Source organism: Passer domesticus, chromosome 19 (genome assembly GCF_036417665.1).
Source record: "Passer domesticus isolate bPasDom1 chromosome 19, bPasDom1.hap1, whole genome shotgun sequence".
NCBI classification, from domain to species: Eukaryota; Metazoa; Chordata; class Aves; order Passeriformes; family Passeridae; genus Passer; species Passer domesticus.
In genome coordinates this window covers 12,721,584-12,738,816 of record NC_087492.1, presented here as the reverse complement: position 1 = coordinate 12,738,816, position 17,233 = coordinate 12,721,584, and the positions used below count along the sequence as shown (strand labels likewise).

At 54.5% G+C, this 17,233-nt stretch overlaps 1 protein-coding gene across 3 annotated transcripts in view; it reads right to left on the bottom strand.

The window, feature by feature from the left end:
- HIP1 (huntingtin interacting protein 1) overlaps window positions 1–17,233 on the bottom strand; it is a 43,212-nt gene that overhangs the window by 10,458 nt on the left and 15,521 nt on the right. Inside the window, exons 1-8 of one of the 3 annotated variants that reach the window (XM_064394938.1) lie at window positions 11,661–11,819; window positions 4,407–4,470; window positions 3,736–3,878; window positions 3,137–3,193; window positions 2,588–2,668; window positions 1,864–1,940; window positions 1,645–1,706; window positions 290–430 (exon numbers count right to left, since the gene is read on the bottom strand). In XM_064394938.1, coding sequence (XP_064251008.1) covers window positions 290–430; window positions 1,645–1,706; window positions 1,864–1,940; window positions 2,588–2,668; window positions 3,137–3,193; window positions 3,736–3,878; window positions 4,407–4,470; window positions 11,661–11,678 — 643 coding nt within the window. In that variant the 5' untranslated portion in view covers window positions 11,679–11,819. Of the gene's footprint in view, window positions 1–289; window positions 431–1,644; window positions 1,707–1,863; window positions 1,941–2,587; window positions 2,669–3,136; window positions 3,194–3,735; window positions 3,879–4,406; window positions 4,471–11,660; window positions 11,820–17,233 lie in introns of those variants that run through there. The other 2 variants (XM_064394937.1, XM_064394939.1) reach the window with 2 other exon arrangements.

Sequence of the window (17,233 nt, the reverse complement as noted above, 5' to 3'; positions counted from 1 at the left end):
CTTTCACAGAGATGGCCACCCTCCTCTGGGGCTCCGAATACTCCACACAGTGTCCTGCTGCAGGAAGGGACCACAACCCACACTCCTCAGGGCAGAGAGAAGTGTGAGCTGGTGGCTGGCATAATTCCAGATCCTGAAGGATACGGGTTTTGCCATGGTGACTCCCTTCACCCCTCAAAAGAAATGGGGGAAGAGGTGGTGGTAAACAGTCCAGGCTGAGCAGGGTGGTGGACCCAGTGCCTCCCTGTGTGTCCCCCCCGTCAAAGGCAGTGGTGCTGGGGACACTCACAGGAATGGAGCTTGAAGAGCAGCTTGACAGTGTAGTCATAGAGGTGGCTGCAGTCCAGGATCACCTGGATGAGTGGGGCCAGACGGCACTGCCCTGCTGCTGTCACTGACACTGAGCGTGACATGTCCAGGGAGCTGAACACTGCAGGGAAGGAGTGCAGGATCAGATCTGGCAGCAGTGGCAGCATCCCAGAGTGCCATATTGTGTCTGCCAAATCCACAGATGTCATCCAGAGCAAGACACCCACTGGCCCTTAGGGACACGGACTGCCTCCCTGCAGCTGTTTGTGAGCACAGTGGGAGGCAAAATTCCCACCCCGGTCTCCCACACAGGCCTGGGAACACTCCAGCCTGGCACCATAGGCCTCCAACCAGGACAGCCCCAGCTGTGTCCCTGGGCAGAGCTGACATGTGACCCTGTGCTCTGCCTGTCACTGTTGTCCCACTGGACGCTGGAGTGTGCTGGGTGTGCCACACAGAAGATGCTGCGAAAACAGCTTGGAGCAGCTGAAGACCATCTCATTCCAACACCTTCCAGGGTGCTCCAAACTCTATCCAACGTGGCCTTTAACATTTCAGGGATGGGGCAGTCACAGCTTCCCTGGACAACCTGTGCCAGGGTCTCACCACCCTCACAGCCAAGAATTTCTTCCCAGTGTTCCACCTAACCCTGCCCTCTGCCAGCAGGAAGCCATTCCCCCTTGTCCTGTCACTCCATCCCTTGTCTGAAGTCCCTTTCTGGTGCTCTTGGAGCCCCTTTAGGCCCTGCAAGGGACTCTAAGGTCTTCTTGGACCCTTCTGTTCTCCAGCTGAACACCCCCAGCTCTCCCAGCCTGTCTCCAGAGCAGAAGGGCTCCAATCCTCAGAGCATCTCTGTGGCCTCCTCTGGACTTGCTCCAGTAGCCCCATGTCCTTCCTGTGCTGGGACACCAGGGCTAGAGGCAGCTCTGCAGGAGGGGTACTACTTGAGTGGGGCAGAGGGGCAGCAGGGCAGAATGGCCCCCTCACCTGCTGCCCAGACTGGGGGATCAGCCCAGAGCATGGGAAGCTTTGGAGCACACATGGCTAGGGCATGTTGAACTCCTCATCCTCCAGCATCCCCAACTCCTTCCCGGCAGGGCTGCTCTCCATCCTTCCATCCTTCAGCCTGGATTGATACCCTGACCCAGGTGCAGCACCTTCCACTTTGCCTTGCTGAACCACAATTCAGGTCAAGTGCCCATAGAAGAGATGAGCTGTGGTGGCCTCAGCCAACATCCTGTCAGAGCCTCATCCAGCTCAGATCAGCCCCATGAAGGGGCTGGACTCCAGCAGATCTCTCACTCCACTGTGTCTCAGAGTAATGCAGGACTTTACCTGTCTGGAAGAGGTTCAGCTCACACTCCAGGTAGTCAAACATCTCCACCGTCAGCTGAAAACTAGGAAACAGGGTTGAGGATGGTTGGGGACTGTCCCCAAGGACACCCATGAGGAAGGGTCCTGTCCCTGCTTGGTCATGCAGCTGGCGGGGTTGGGCAGATTGTGCCACCCACCTGCACCCACTCCCTCCCAGACCTTCCCCTGCCCTGCACTCACAAGTTATTGACGTCATTCTCCCCAGCCTCATCAAGCTGCCGGTCAGACATCTGCAGATTTCCAGGGAATCGAGGATTCTGTGGAGAAAACAGGAGTCGGGAAAGGGTTCCAAAAGATCTCCTGGTCTAGCCACAGCTCTGGGAGCACCAGGGCTGTGATCCTGCAGCCTCAAAGTCAGCTCTTGGATGAGCCAGGGGAGTGATGTGGGGTAAAAGGGAGGCAGCACAGGGCCTCTGAACCCTGGGTACCATAGCATCTGTTCTCTTCCCAGCAAGAAAAGCTGATTCTCCCTGGGCTGACAAACCTGCCAAGCAGGGAGGAGATAGAGCTGCCAGTAGAGAGCTGGACAGAATGGAGTGATATCTGCCCCAGGGGTACCGGCCCTGGCCTTCTGGGGAAGGTCACATCACACTTCCAAAACAGGGTGATAGGCACAGAAAACACCTCTTTCCAGAAGTTTTCCCATCTAGGATAGCTAGGGGAGAATGGTGTGTGTATGTCTCCTACTACTTGTAATCCACCAACTCCCAGCCCAGCCCAAGGAGCCCTGGGCCACAAGGAATCCTGTCACCCCCGAAGCATTGGTCCTTGGGCCATTTCTGATGGCCACTGGCAGCTTTGGGAATATTTAATGGAGGCAGCAGGATAGCCATGCTGGTACCTTGCTGCCACCTCAGTGCCCACCCCTTGCTACAACCCTGCGGACAAGGACGGGGAGGCTTACCTTGGTGTGAAATTCCATCTTGGTTCTCAGCAGTTTGAGGTAGATGCTGCAGAGCTGACCGTAGCCCTCACTCAGATGACCCTGTGGGGACCCCAAAAAGCTGCTGAGATCCAGGGCAGGCTGTGGAAAAGCCTTTTTCTGCTGCAGAATGATTGACCCCTTCCTTATCTCCCCAAAACCACAGCCAAACCCTCCTCACTGGCACCTGGATGCAGACTGGCTGTACTGAAGGGATTTGGTGAGACCTTCTCATCACCTTCTCTGCATGTTTCAGTGCTTCATTTGACTGTCAGAGCCGAGTTTTTACTGGGTTTTGCCATAAAATAGGAAGGAGGCATTTGATTTTGGTGGAAGGGAACACAGAATGCAACTGAAACCCAGCCCAGGTAGGTGATAACAGCCACAGGTCAGCCATGGCTGTGCTCTGCTTCAGCAACCTTTAGGGGGTTCAGAGGGAAGCCCCCAAGCCTACACCCCCGCCCCCGCCTCGAGCCCGGCCATGGCACCCCCAGGGTGTCCCCATCATGGCTGGCAGGATTGGTCACTTACCCACATCCTGCTCATGTCACTCAGCTCATTCTTGTATCGCACAGAGTCTTTCAGGACCTGGTGGAATGATGGTGGCAATCAGTAGGCAGAGCACCAGGACACGGTGTTCCATACTTGAAACCAGGAAATGGGTGACAAATCAGAGGTTTTGATGCATTCCCAACCGTTTCTTGCCAGCACCAGCCCTGGGTGCCTCCACCTCCCCAAGGAGGATCCTTGCTGATGGCTCCTGCATGCCATTGCAGGCGCCAAGCAGTTTCTCTGGCACTGCCGATGAAACTGGCGTTTGAGGCACATGGGGTTTTGGGCAGGGCAGCACCAGGAGGGCTCTGGCGCCCAGGGCTGACCTGCAGAAGGGCACTGACCCTTTGAGAGAGCTCCAGCACTGCTGTCCACATAGGATTGACCCTCAGGAGGGCACCAACCCCTCCAGGAGGGCTCCAGCTCCAGGCCCGGCTCAGGATTGACCCCTGGGAGGACTCCAGTCCCTACCCCAGGACTGACCCCCAGAAGGACACTGACCCTCCAGCATCTCCCATTACGCGGTGCAGCCCTGCAGGGGAAAGGATTTGGCCCCAAGCTGAGCTTTGGGCACTCACATTGGAATGTCCATCCCGGAGGAGCTTGTGGAAGACATGGCAGAACTTCCAGCAGAGCACAGCATTGCCGGACAGCGGCAGCCGGTTCACCACTGACCAGAAGGTCTGTGCTCCCTTCTCATGGTGCGTGCCCAGGATGCACGGTGCCGGTGGTCAAGGAAGTGTTCCTCTGCCCTTTGGTGATGGAGAATGGCCACCCAAAGGCAGCTGCACCCAGCGTGGTCAGGCCACCACAGGAAGCTAATGATGCCCAGCGCTGGCATATGCTAACACCAAAGTGGCACAAGCCACCCTCTTAGTGCCCCCCAGCCGTGCTCTGGGAGCACCATGCAAGGCTGGGGCTGTGCCTCTGCTGAGCCTTCCCAGGTGCCTGGCTGGGATGCTGGGGATCCACTTTTGGTGGCACCTACTGTGGGCACCTTCCCCTCCTGCCTTCTCCTGGGATGGCAGTGCTGGGTGCACCAGCCTGGGCAACTACCAACATACAAAGGCTGTGACAGCAGTAGCAGGGACCCCGTGCCATGCTGGAAAAATATCCAATGTTGTTAACAGCCCCCAGTCTCCCCAGCACCCTGGGCACCTCTCCTCACACACCCTCTTGGATGCTGTCCCTTTTCCAGGCAGCCCCAGCCCCGCTCCCACAGTCCCATGGCCAGCTTTGAGAAGGATATTCCTGGCATGTTTCTCCTTGACAGCCACTTCCTGTGCATTAATGGCCTTATTGATGCTGACGGTCTGCAAGAGAGAAATGACAGGGGGGTGAGATGGGAAAAGCTGAGGCTCCCTCACAGTCCCCCCCTTGCTCACTGAGACCCTCCAGCAGTGGCTGGGTTCCATTCAGGTCCCCAATCCCTGCTTGTGCCAGATGGATGCTGACCTTTCCCAGATGCCTTTCGGGGATGCAGTTGGCATCCACCAGGTTCAGCTGCTGCCAGGACTCATTTACTCAGGATAATAATGAAGCAATTAAAGTAGTGCCCACAAAGAACCCTCTGCTGCCCTCAGAGTGGTGGGACAGGCAGAGGGAAGGCAAATTCCTTCCCTCCCTTTGGATCGTGGGCAGCAGCTGGCGGCTCCTACCCCACTTTTGGGGTGCTGAATAGGGAGGACAATTTGGGGGGCACAAAAAATTGGGCAGTGGGATGGCAAGACCACTGCGAGGGCTGCCTGGCAAGGTCCTGGCTGCTCCATGGATTAGAGGGACAGGAGTGAAACCCACAAGCAGGACCTGCCATGCAGGTGTTGAGGACCTTGGGGAGTCCACACTGAGGAGCCTTGGCACAGCCAGCCACCATTTATCCTATGGAATACAGTGGCAGCCACTGGAAGAATTTTCCAGGCAGGATTTTTAACTCTACCTCATTTCTGATCCTTCATGGAGACACAAAGATGCCAGCTCAGGGTCATCCTCTCCCCAAGTTCCCATATCACCAAGGGCTTCCTTGGCACGTGTTCCAATGAACATCCCACTGCCAAGGGAAGGAACCGTCTGGCTCAGCACTGCCAGAAGTAGCTCATTACTGATATAAAACAATTAAAGCCACAAGATTAATTTCAATGCCTTTCTCACTACAATCCTTGCTGCAACCCTGCTTCCTGGCCCACTATGAGGTGGCCTCACGTGGCTTCATCTCTATGGACCCCAGTGAGTCTGTGCTGAGCGGGGCTGGAGGGGCCCACAGGAGCCCCAAATGTGGTGGAGTACAGCCCAAATCCCCCACTAAGTCCCTCTGCCACCAAAACATGTGCCAGCTGGAGCAAGAATGATGACAGCCTGAGACAGACGAGACCCCACCCACAACTTCATCCCAGCCCTGCACCCCCTGCCCAGAGCCAAGCACCCCCTTAGTTAACCGTGTCCAGATGTTCCAGTTCTGCTGCTGGGATGCCACTGCTCTATGGTGTTTGCAGCCCCATCTCTATTGGCTCTGGGTGATGACCATGGAGGTGACCAGTAAGGACCATGGAGGTAACACGGGAGGTCATCAGCAAGATGCAGGAGGCTCATGTTGATGTGTCAGGGGACCCGAATTCCCAGTTGCAAGACACCCATCTGAGGCACCTAGAGCAGAACCTGGATCCCAGTTTGGTTTTTTAAGGAGAGCTGACAGGAATACCAGCAGTGGACAGACCCATCCATCCCTTCCTGAGGGGCTGGATGGAGGCAACAGGTTCCCAGCACATGAGGACAAGAGTGGAGTCACCTCTGCAGCCCTGCCTGTCTCAGAAGCCACAGCTGCTTGTCAGGAAAATCATAAAATGAAATTCAGCATTAAAAAAATGCTTGGGAAGGTGCCTCTGCCAGTCTGGAGAGGGAAGCCCACGTCCTAGAGGCCTGGAGCAGGATGCCTGCATCCCAACATCCATCTGTGACACACATCATGGATCCAGCTCCAGGGGCAGCTTGTCCTCATTCAAAATCCCAGTCTTCAGCCCCAAAGCCCCCAAGACTGTCAGGACAGTTGTGATGAACCAGCCGGCACAGTGAGGAGTGCCAGGATCAGCATTTAAATGGACATTCCACCTCAGAATGGAGTCCTGGACCACAAGGAACAAGCCAAATGCAAGGCCAGAGCTGGGGAGCAGAAGCTCATAGCCAGAGGTGGGATGTAGGACCCACTTTCCCGAAGCTGCTCCTGCTGTCCTTGAACGACCAGAACAGGGGTGGTCTCCGGAGGGAAGCTGTGCTGCATCCCTGGGAAAGCTCACAATGGAGCCCCCAGTTACTGCTCTTTTGTGCCAGCTTTTCCCAGCAAAGCATGGACACTTTTTTCCAACCAAGGAAGCCTCGGTGACCTCCAAAAGTGAGGAGACACAGTGGGAGGGTGATGGAGGCTGGCAGCCCCTAGTTCCTGGACAGCAAGCCCAGCCACCTTCCCTACAGAGGGTCTTTTACCCTGACTCAGAGATGCTGCTCCCCACCACCATCCCACACCTGCAGCTGATGGAATTTTAATTTAATTATGAGCTTCCAATCTATGAGGGTGACTTTTGACACACCAGGACACATTTGGGTAGCACTGCCGGCCCCGCTCCAGTTTCGTGAACAGGGCAGGGGACATTGAGGACATGAGGCAGCTCCACACCCCAGCCTGCTGCTGGGACAGGAAACCCTGGCGTTTCCTCTTGTGCAATGGGCTGGGCAGGAAGTGGGACAGGAGTCCAGAGGGGTCTGTTGCAGAAGGAGAGGTGTGAGCATGACACTGCCATCTGGTCAGCCCTGAAGAGCCACAGGGCCAGGATTGGGCTCAGTGGGGCAGGATCTGGGGCAAGGCTGTGCACGGGGCTCTGCCAGGCTGGGGAGTGGCTCCATGGGTGCTGCAAGAGCTGGGAAGGATATTGGGGCAGGGAAGACTGCAAGGGAACGCTGCAAGCACTGTTAGGTTTCCAAGAGCCACTTGAGCAGGGTGACAAAACCCCACCAACGCATGCATGGAAAGGCACAGGCCATTTAGGAAAGGAGCAATCTGGGGCTATCTATCCCTGAGCAATGACATCTTTCCTATAGTCTTTTCCTCCCTCTGCAATATCAAGAGGATTCTCAGAAACCTGTGGAAGGTCTACTGCCTAACAGGCCACCATATGGCTTGACAGACCACCACAGCTTTGTCCCACGAGAATTCCCAACCCCTGATCCAGCCCAGACCTTCTCACATGGAGATCCCACAGCAGGGCAGAGCCATCAACAGCTCTGCACTGGGGTGACCCATGGACCAGGTCTCATGTCACCTCTCCAGGCATGTGTCTGCAGGCTCCAGACAGAGAAGCCCAAAACTGCATGGAGGAAGAGGGTCAGGCTTTCTGAGCCCTGCCACACACTTCTCTCTGCCACACGCACCTTCACTCCCCACCAGTTCTCCCCAGATTATTCTCTGAATGCAAAATTTCCCATTTGAAGGCAAAGAGCCAAGCTTGGCTCAGGAGCAGCACAACGCCTTCCTGCTTCTTTCATTTCCAGAAGGAAACGAGTGATGATTAAAGAATCCAGAGCTACTGCAAATTATTTGGACAAACTGAGTAAGTCACAGTGCAAATCCTCTTAGCAATGCTCCCTCATTTCTTCTTAACTCCTTTCTATAAATGGAGAGCTGGGATGGAGTGTACCTCTGGAAAACTGCTCACAAGCCCGGCAGTCACAGGAGCTTCAGAGAAGGGAACGAGAAGGAAGACTTGACTACAACAAGCCTGGAAGAAAAATCCATGGCCTTAATTAAAATGCAAATCCCAGTAAAGCAAAGCTTGGCTCCGGCTCTGGAGGGTGTGCAGAACATGGGAGGCAGGCAAGCTCTTCCAAGGGCACATCTTAAGTTGTGCCAAGGGAAATATAGGTTGGATATTAGGAAAAAATTTTGTACAGAAAGAGTGATAAAGTTCTGGAATGGCCTGCCTGGGGAGGTGGTGGAGGCACCATCCCTGGATGTCTTTAAAAAGACCGGATGTGGCATTGTGTGCCATGGTTTAGTTGAGGTGTTGGGGCATGGGTTGGACTTGATGATCTTGAAGGTCTCTTCCAACCTGATCATTCTGTGAATCTCTTTAAACATCACCCACCTTCAGCAGCTAATGTCAAATCCCAGCCTTGAGGGGCTCAAGGAATGGTTTTGTCCAGCAAAATCCTGGAAAAGAACCAGCCAATGCTCCACTGAGGACTGGTGAGAGCTCCTGGGGACAGTAGGGGTGGCTGCAGTCCCCCCATGCTGGGCACCTGTGGCCTGACACCAGCAGCAGGAAACAAGCCTGGCTTTGTGCCTGACAGCATCCGGAGGGAAAGGGAGGGAGGAAGGCAGGAAAGCAATGCTGGCAGGCCTGGCTGGTCACATCCACATGTAAAACCCAGGGATATAATTCTACGTATTGGACAGGAGGATGTTCAACCTGCCTTTCCACTCAGTCCCATAGGCTTCTTGGGAGCAGGGAGTCAGGAGATGTGAAAAATACCTTCCCACCACTTAATCCAGGCTATTTGGCTGCATCTGCTGCTGAATCCATGAGTCTGGAAAGCAAGTGCTCCTCTCCTGGCTGGGTGCATCCTGGAGCTGCTCTGGGGATGAAGCTCCTTGTCCAGGCTGTGTGAGTATATCCTAGAACATGCTGCCGCTCTTCTTACCTCCTGCTCCCTCCAGGTGAGAATAGTTCCCAAAATGACACGTCTCAGATTTCCCACTGCTTGGGCCATAAAAACAACCATTCTTCTCAAACCAATGACATATTTCAGTGACAGAGATCTCAAAACCTCACTGCATCCATTGAGGTCAGTCCCAGTGGTGGTGGCTTCAGACGTCCCTCAGCAGGAGGAAATGCTGATGCCACCAGCCCAGATGCCAGCAGGAGGAGGACAAAGGTGTCCAGAGACAGCCCTGAACCCCAAGTGATACCAGTGTAGGTGTTTGGGGTCACCTTGTCCCACAGCCTGCACATGGAACACCCCAAAACAGAGTCACCGGGAAGACGGCAACAAACTCCGTGAGCCATGCTGGAATCCAATGGCAACACCACAATGCTCTCCTTGCACAGACCTTGCTCTGGCATTGCTGCCTCCAGGTCTGGTCTCTCTCCTGAGGCCAGGAGGATGATGACTTCACATCACCAGCCCCTCTGGCACTCAGCAATGCCCAATAAAGGAGTTATGGAGCTCTTCCAGCACAGGTGGGGTTTCCTGAGAAAAAAACACCTAGGCCAGGAAATGGAGTGGTGGTGTGAGGTTCAGAGGTCTCTGACCACCAGGAGACATGCAAGGCTGGAAGCTGATGCCCAACTTCTAGCATGCCTTTGCCTTGAGAGCTGTAGGGCTGCTATCCCAGTAGCAAAACCAAAATAAAGTTGTAGGATGTCCATTATGTCCATTTGGAGTGTGCCTAGACAGCCCACTCCACCAGCTCCCAGCTCCTCCTGAGGGCAGCAGAGGTCAGGATCCACAGGAGGACGCACCCATGAGCTGAGTGTGCAAAGACTTGACCCACCATTGGCTCTTCCAGAGCCTCCAGTGAAAATTCCAAGTTCCACGCCATCAGGAGGGATGGGGTAGGATGTGACATTGTGATACAATTGCTCCTCCACCTTCAAAGCAAAGGAAAGAAGGAAGACAACCAGCCAACCAATCTGTGGTGGGTCCCAAGGGCTCCAGTGAGACACTCGATGCCAGCAGGGGAGAGCTGAAATGATCACAGGGAGAGTCTGGCTCCCAGAAATGAGAGTTTACCACAGTGATCACATCACTGCCCACCACAAGGAACCAGCACCTGGAGTGCTGGGCAACTGGCTTCCTCCAGCCATAAATAACTTACGCAGTTTAATTACTTGGACACAGAATTTTAAAAATCCAGTTTAAGGAGCGTGGACTTTTCTTTTACACAGATAAACCTTAGGGGAAAAAATGACAGTAAGAAGAAATTTCAGGGAGTATACCTGGCAAAAAGGAAGGCTACAAAATCCAGACCTCACAGGGACCAATTGGGAAAACTGACACTGCGAAGTTCAGAGCCCAGGCTGCCACTGCCTGGCACTTCCAACCCCAGAGCACAACCAGAACCCATACAGGGGGCTGAATCTGAGGAGAGACAGAAATCCAGGGGGACCCCCAGGATCCTCATCCCTCCATTAAAACATGCACATCCACTCATTACTCTTCTCACTTAATTACTGCTCAGGGTAGTCAATCCGTGCCCAGCTGGCTCGGCTGCAGCCGGAGCCTTTCCCATGAGCTGCCCCAATAGCCAGGCTTTTAATTTTAAGTAGGGATTTTATGCAAGGATAATCTCTTCCAGCAGTGGTGATTTCTGTCTGGGGAGGGAGTGTGGCCGTGTCTGACAGGGTCAACAGTCCAGGGAGATCCACCACTACCTTCAAACATTCCTGCAACATTCCCAGTCATGCTGACCAGAGTCTTCTGCTTCCCAGCAGATGCAAATATTTAGGCATTTTTTGGAACAGGAAGAGATAAAGGAGTGAGGATGAAAGATTTGGGGAGCAGATGCAAGGAGCTCATCCAGATATGAATTTCTATGATCAACTACCACCCAGGACCTACCTTTCTGGAGAAGCATCACCCCAGCAGGAACAAGACAGCTCTTACTGGCCTAGCAGGATATTCTGAAATTAAGCTCAGATCTAGTGTTGGTGGAAATTGTTCCTTGCAATGCTTCTGGGTGAGCAGCAACTCCTGGGAACAGGATGGGGCATCCCTCTCCCGTTATCCCCCCAGGATAACGGGAGCTTACAATGATGCCAAGAGCGGCCATGACCACATGGACTCAATGCTGCATCTGAGGGACATGTTGGAGCACCGGGAAAAGCCAAATCCCTCTTCCCAGGTGAGCAGCGCAGGGGTGAACATGCTCCCTGTAGGAACAGTCCCTAAAAACCCACTTCTCACCCCAAACTTGCTTTCATTCCTTCTAACTGGACGAAGGGCAGTCCCCACGGGCCAGAGGAGCTATGACAGCAGCACTGGGCACGGGGACACAGGTGCATGGAGATACGGGTATGTGGGGACACAGGTGCTCGTGGGGACATGGCAACATGGATGCATGGGCGGGGTGCTTGTGGGGACACAGGTGCACGGGGATACCAACGCTCGTGGGACACGGATGCACGGGGACACGAGTGCTCGCGGGGACACGGGTGTTCGTGGCACGGCCTGAACCCGGCCGAGCCGGGGACTGGGGGAAGACGCCTCACACTCGCCCCGGCCGCAGCCGCACGGGAAGCTCCGCATCACCACGGAGACGAGCCCCCCACACCCGCCGGCGGGTCCCGCTGCCACACGAACCATCCCCGCGCCCCGCGACGTTCCTCCGGGAACCGCCGGTATCGAGGGTAACGAACTTCCCCGGGAAGGAGTTTCCCTGGATACGAACCCTGATTCCAGGAATGCGCCCGGGAGGGGGGCGAGGGTCCCCGGGGGGTGGCCGTGGCCGCGCACTTACCACCTTGCCCAGCTCCATGGCGGGGGCTGGCGGCTCGGGGCGCCGGGCGCGGGCTCAGCGCGGCGCAGCGGCGGCGCCCATGGCGGCGGCCCCGCGGGGCGGCGGCGCTGGAAGGTTCTGCCGGGCAGCGGCGGCGGAGCCGGGCGGGGCGGGGGCGAGGGGGGCGCGCTCCCGCGAGGGGCGGCACGGCCGAGGCGGGGGCGTGGCCGCGGCGCTCGGCCGGAATAACAAAGGGGCCCTCGGAGGGCGGGCGCGGGGGGCGGCACGCCCGGGGGGCGTCCCGCAGAACCGCCCGCCCACCCCCGCCGCGCCCTCTTCGGGGTAGCGGCGGGGCGAAGCACAGGATTATGGCCAGAGGGTTTGCGGGTAGGGAGCTTCGCATCTCTCGGCGCAGCCGCCCCAGCCCTGCTGCCCTTCTACGAGACGCAGGACCCCACTCGAAGCCCTGCCCTACAGCCAGATCTGCTGCCCCATCCCTGGCCTCCTGCCCCATTCCCTGCCTCATCCCTTATACCTCCTGCACCCTCCCGTGCCCCACTGCCTGACCCTCTACTCCACTGCCAGGCTTCTCTCTTACTCCCTGTCAGACTCCCTACCCCTTTGTCTGCCCTCTCGTCCATTCCCTGTCAGCCCCCCCGCTCCATCCCCTGCCCCACCTCCTGCCCCATTTCTGTGCCTGGGGGTGAAGCTACACTGGTGGGTCTGTCTGGGACCTGTGCAGAGATCCCTTGTTCCAGAGCCTATTCGGCTGCCAGCATCTTGCTTCCAACAACAAAAGCATTTAAACCAGCGTGGTAACAAGCCCCTGGCCCGAGTCAGCCCCACGGGCAGGCAGAAATGGCTCGTTGACCACCATGACCACCCCACCAAGGGACAGGAAAGCATCCAGGCAGGAGGATTTTGGTTTTTCCCAGCTCCTGCTTGTGTGCTCAAGGAATATTTTCTGATGGGAAGGCACAAAAGAAACCCAAACCGTTCTTCTATCACTCAGTGAATCTCCTAAAAGCAACCTAAAAGCACTGCCAGGGCCCTTGGCTTGTTGGTGGAGGAGATGCTTCAGGGCCCGAAGAACTAAGTGCTGCTGTGGGGCCAGCCCAGCCAACACACTAATCCCTCGGGATTACTGCAGTCTAGTCATGGCTCAGCCACTTACTCTGGGATGGTGACTTGGCCTCTCTTAATAAGATAACAGGATCCCACATCCCCAAGGAGACAGAGCCCTGGCACCCCTACACTCTCCCAACACTCAGCTCCACAACCACTGAGTTCATCCCAGCCTTGGGGGAGCTTTCAGGGTCAAATCCAGGTCATGTTTTCATCAGGTGGTTGTTAAAGCCCCTGTGAGATCCGTGGGATGGACAGATGGATGGAGCACCACTCGGCAGCACTGCTTGTCTCGGAGCACACAGCTCACAGGTTTTTTGCTGGATTTAATGTGTTTTGCTAGAGCAGATGGTTTCAAGCAGCAGCCAAATTCCTTTGGGAGCAGAGTCTGGATGCTGCTCTGAGCCTGAGAATGAGCACAGATCAATGTTCTGCAATCAGGGCAGGCACCTGCCCCTATTGGGGGTACCTGCTCCTGTCACAGGTGCCATCATGGGGCCAGGTTTTGTGCCCTTCCCCCAGTGAAGCCCCACAGTGAGTGACTCCCAGCCATGTTCTCAACATGAAAAGTGAGAGCTTGGATTCTCCCTGTGCAGCCCACCCCCCAGCATAGTGTTCCCCCCAGCTTAAAGGGATCCTGGAATTAATTGATTCCCCCTTAGCTGGGTTTAGCATCGCTCTGAACTCAGTGCCATGACTGCTGCTGCCTGCTGCCCCAGGATATGCTGGAGGTGCAGTCCAGAATTTCCAGGGCACCATCTCCAGAGTCACCAAGAAGCCAAGCCACAGCTTCCAGAGGCCACAGTGCTGCAATTAGCACTTGTATCATCAAGTATTAATGGCTCATTTGCATGAAGATATCTTAAGGCAGGTATGCAAAGAGCACAGCCAAAACCAAAGAGGATCTGGACTAAACCGAGTCCCTCGCATATGCACAGGATGGATGGGGCTTTCTCTACAATGTCACCTGCAGGGAAAATAGCCTCTAAAATAATAAGCAGGATACATAATTTTTTATAGTTACTGGTGACATGCTGTAATGCTACTGGAACCTACTTGCAACCATGCCAGACTGCCTGCCCCCCACTCACAGGCTTTGTGCTCCCAGCACCCCTACTCAATCCTCCAATTTAAAATCAGCTAATCATCATTAACCTTATTTTTCCAAATCAAGCTTTCAGACCAGCTCCCCCCTGAACAAAGTGCTTAGCTCAGGGGGAAGGTGTCCAGGGTCTCCTGCAGAGCCAGCACATACAAATATTTGAGGCCATGGCTGCAGTGTGGTTCCTCATGGCTGAGCTGCTCCAGCTGGCAAAGTCCAGAGTTTGGACACCACCAGGAAGCACTTGGGGCAGAGAGCCCCAAATCCACCTGGCTTCACAGCATGGGGGGAGCTTCAGCCAGGAGGCAAAAATCAGAGCCAAGGCAGCTTGAGGAGAAAATCTGGAAATTAACTTAAAAGCTTTTTTTTTTTTTTGGGGTGGGGGGGAAGGCGGGGAGGGGAGCAGGTCCTCAAAGCAAAGGGAAGCCCCAGTTCCAGAGAAGCCAGGAAAGCTGGAAGCACAGAGCAGGAACGACAGCACCCAATCAATCCAGGGCTCAAGAAAGGCTGGTGCAGCCTATGGGGATAAATCCCACCACTTCAGGGATCCTCTGAGGTGGAAGGAATTTCATGATCTTGCCAAGGGAGTTCTTTGCTGTAGCTCACTGCATCACTGTGAGAACACAAGGGTGAAGAGGCATTCCTGGCCTCAGGGTTCTCTTGGATTATTCCCAAGTGCTCTCATGAAGAGCAGGGGATACACAGAGTATCCCAGTCAGATGTGCAAACCCATGCTTCATCCCAGGCTCCAGCAAACCTCTCCAGGGCTGCATCCTATCTGAACAATTTGAGATGCACTTGTAGAGGCCCTAGCAAGCCTCTCAGGTGGGATGGAGGGAATTAGGAGGGATGCACTGATGGGGCTGCTGCACAACTGCAGGGCATCACAGGCACTGCCTCCGCTGGGGTAGGAAGGAGCCTTTCCCACAGGGAAGAGGGAAGGCAAAGTGAGGGCTGCTTCCCTGGAGAACCAGCGGGGAGGCAGCTCCTTGCTTCACCTGTCCTCTGAGGGCCTTCATTCATCATCCTCTGGTCTGATCTGGAGAGGTGTAGATCCCTCCTCTCCCCCTGGCTGTACTGAATCTACTTGGGTGCTTCACTCCAAGTCCCTTTTCTCCACCCTGGAAGCATCCTCCACCCTCCTGTGGCCCTACCAGCTTCCAGGATGGGATGTGTGGTCTGGATCAAAAAAGAAGAGACATTCAGCATCTTCCCCCACCTGCTGGAGCCTCTGCAAGCAGCTTTTAAACTCTATTTCAGCAATCACCTCTCATTAAAATGATGGGAATTAGGGTAAAATGTCTCAGCGAGTGTGGCCTTTTGTCACTGCAGCCAGGAGAGGCTCCTCGGGATGCTCCCTAAGGCTTTGGCTTTTACATCTCTGATTTCTGTTGGAGCAAATTTCTGCCTGAGCTAATGCTCAGGGTGAGAGTGGGAAGCCTGGGCCAAGCTGCTCCAGGGAGCATTTACATGCCTCTCAAAGGTCTCCTTCCCTCTTTTTTCCTCTCCTTCTGTTCATTTTACCAGGTCTAAAAATACTTCACTAAAAACCCTCTTCCTCTGCAGCCGCCTCCCTCCTGGATGACTAATAATATCTGTTGCTCCTTTCTTGATCTCTCTGTATTTCCCAAGTCTTCCCCAAGGGAAGGAACCAAATCTGGGCTGTGTTCTCATCCAACTCCTTGGATTCAGACTCCTAAATTAACTTTCCTCAGAGAATGGTATTCTTTCCCATCTCCTCCAGTGTAGCAGCAGTTTAAACCCACATCTCACAATAAACTAATCCTGCTCCACGGTTTATAGCTGCCCAATGCTGCTGAAGCATTGCTCTGATATGGGAGCTCCAGGGCATTTTCAGAGCTCTAGGGAGACTAGCAGGTTCACTGGGAAAACCACCAAGGACTTGGAAAACTATTTATTGTTTGTTTTTTTCAGGTTTCAGTTTTTTTGCCAGCAGCTTTCCAGCCTTGGAGCACTCCCTTGGGGAATATGCTGTGGAGGCTGGGTTAGGCTAGGTTTGGTGTCCGGTCCTTGCCAGCACTGGCTGTGCAAGGAACTTGCATTTTAGGAGCAGGGGTTGAATGCTGGGTACTGGGGTGTTTGGGACAGGGGGACTTAGTGGGGGAAAAAGCCATTGCCACCAATCGGTGACAGCAAGGTGAGTTTTTCCTCTGAGTGGGATGTTAGAACACTCTTACAGGGATTGGCATTCCTGTGCTGCTCCATGTCTTTTGGAAACAGAGCCAAGACCTGCACCAGGCACGCTCCCTACTGCCAGCACCACATCATGGATTAGTCAGGACACAGGGATGGAACAGTACTGGCAGGAGCTGGAGGTGTGATGAGTTTCTCTCGACTCAGATACTGCAGTACAGCCAAATCCTTCAGCGCTCAGCCCACTGTGATTTTCCAAAGAGATCCATCAATGAATAACCTTTGGAAAACCCTCATGCTGACACTGCTGATGTAAAAAATGTCCCCAAATGGTCACAATCCTGGTGAACCAGCTACTTCCAGCCCCAACCCTGCACGGAGGCAGCTTTAAAGGGTATTTGACTGCTCCAACACTCCTGGAAATCCCCCTGGCTGGCTAATGCCCAAATTACCTTTGCAAATCTTTATTTAGGAAAAAATATCTGCTTGGGAGCAGTGCTTAAAAAGCTCAAGGCCACTTTCAAATCTGTGTAATGCCGCATTTTCCTGATTATGTGAAAGTGAGAGGAAAAAGCAGATCAGGCTGAAGCAGGCACAGGGCCAGGCTGGTGGCTGTGCCCAGGGCTGTGCTGGCATGGAGTACCAGGGGTTATTTCAGCACCAAGCTCCCCCAGCTGCTCACCATGACTGGACCAGCATGGAAAGCAAGGAGGAGAGCAGTCCTTCCACATCACCTCGGGCAGGAGATCCAGAAGGGCTCCCAGGGCCCATGGACAGAGAGGTGTGGGTGAAGCTACTGCTAGCCTGGCAGGGAGCCGAGCTCCATTATCCCTCCTGCCTGTACAGGAAGCCACTTGGTTGAGTTGTCAATATAGAGATTTTCTTAAAAAAAAAAAAAAAAAAGCTGGGTTCATGGTGTTATTATTGATCATTTGGTATTTTTAGCTCCCTGTTCAATCCACCCTTGTTGGTGTTACAGCAATCACACAGCCCTCTGGAACACAGCTCAGTGGGGCTGCTACAAGGTAAGCAAGAGCTCAGAGAGCAGCAATACAATGCCAATGGAATTAAAAATGCAAGAGAGAAAGAGAGAGGTGGGATAAGCAACATCCTCCCCCCTTGCTGCTTCCAGCTCCTGTCAATGTTGCAAGGAGACAGGTAGATAGACCTCCCCATCCAAACCAGAGACAGATGAAACTCCTGTTTCCTACCT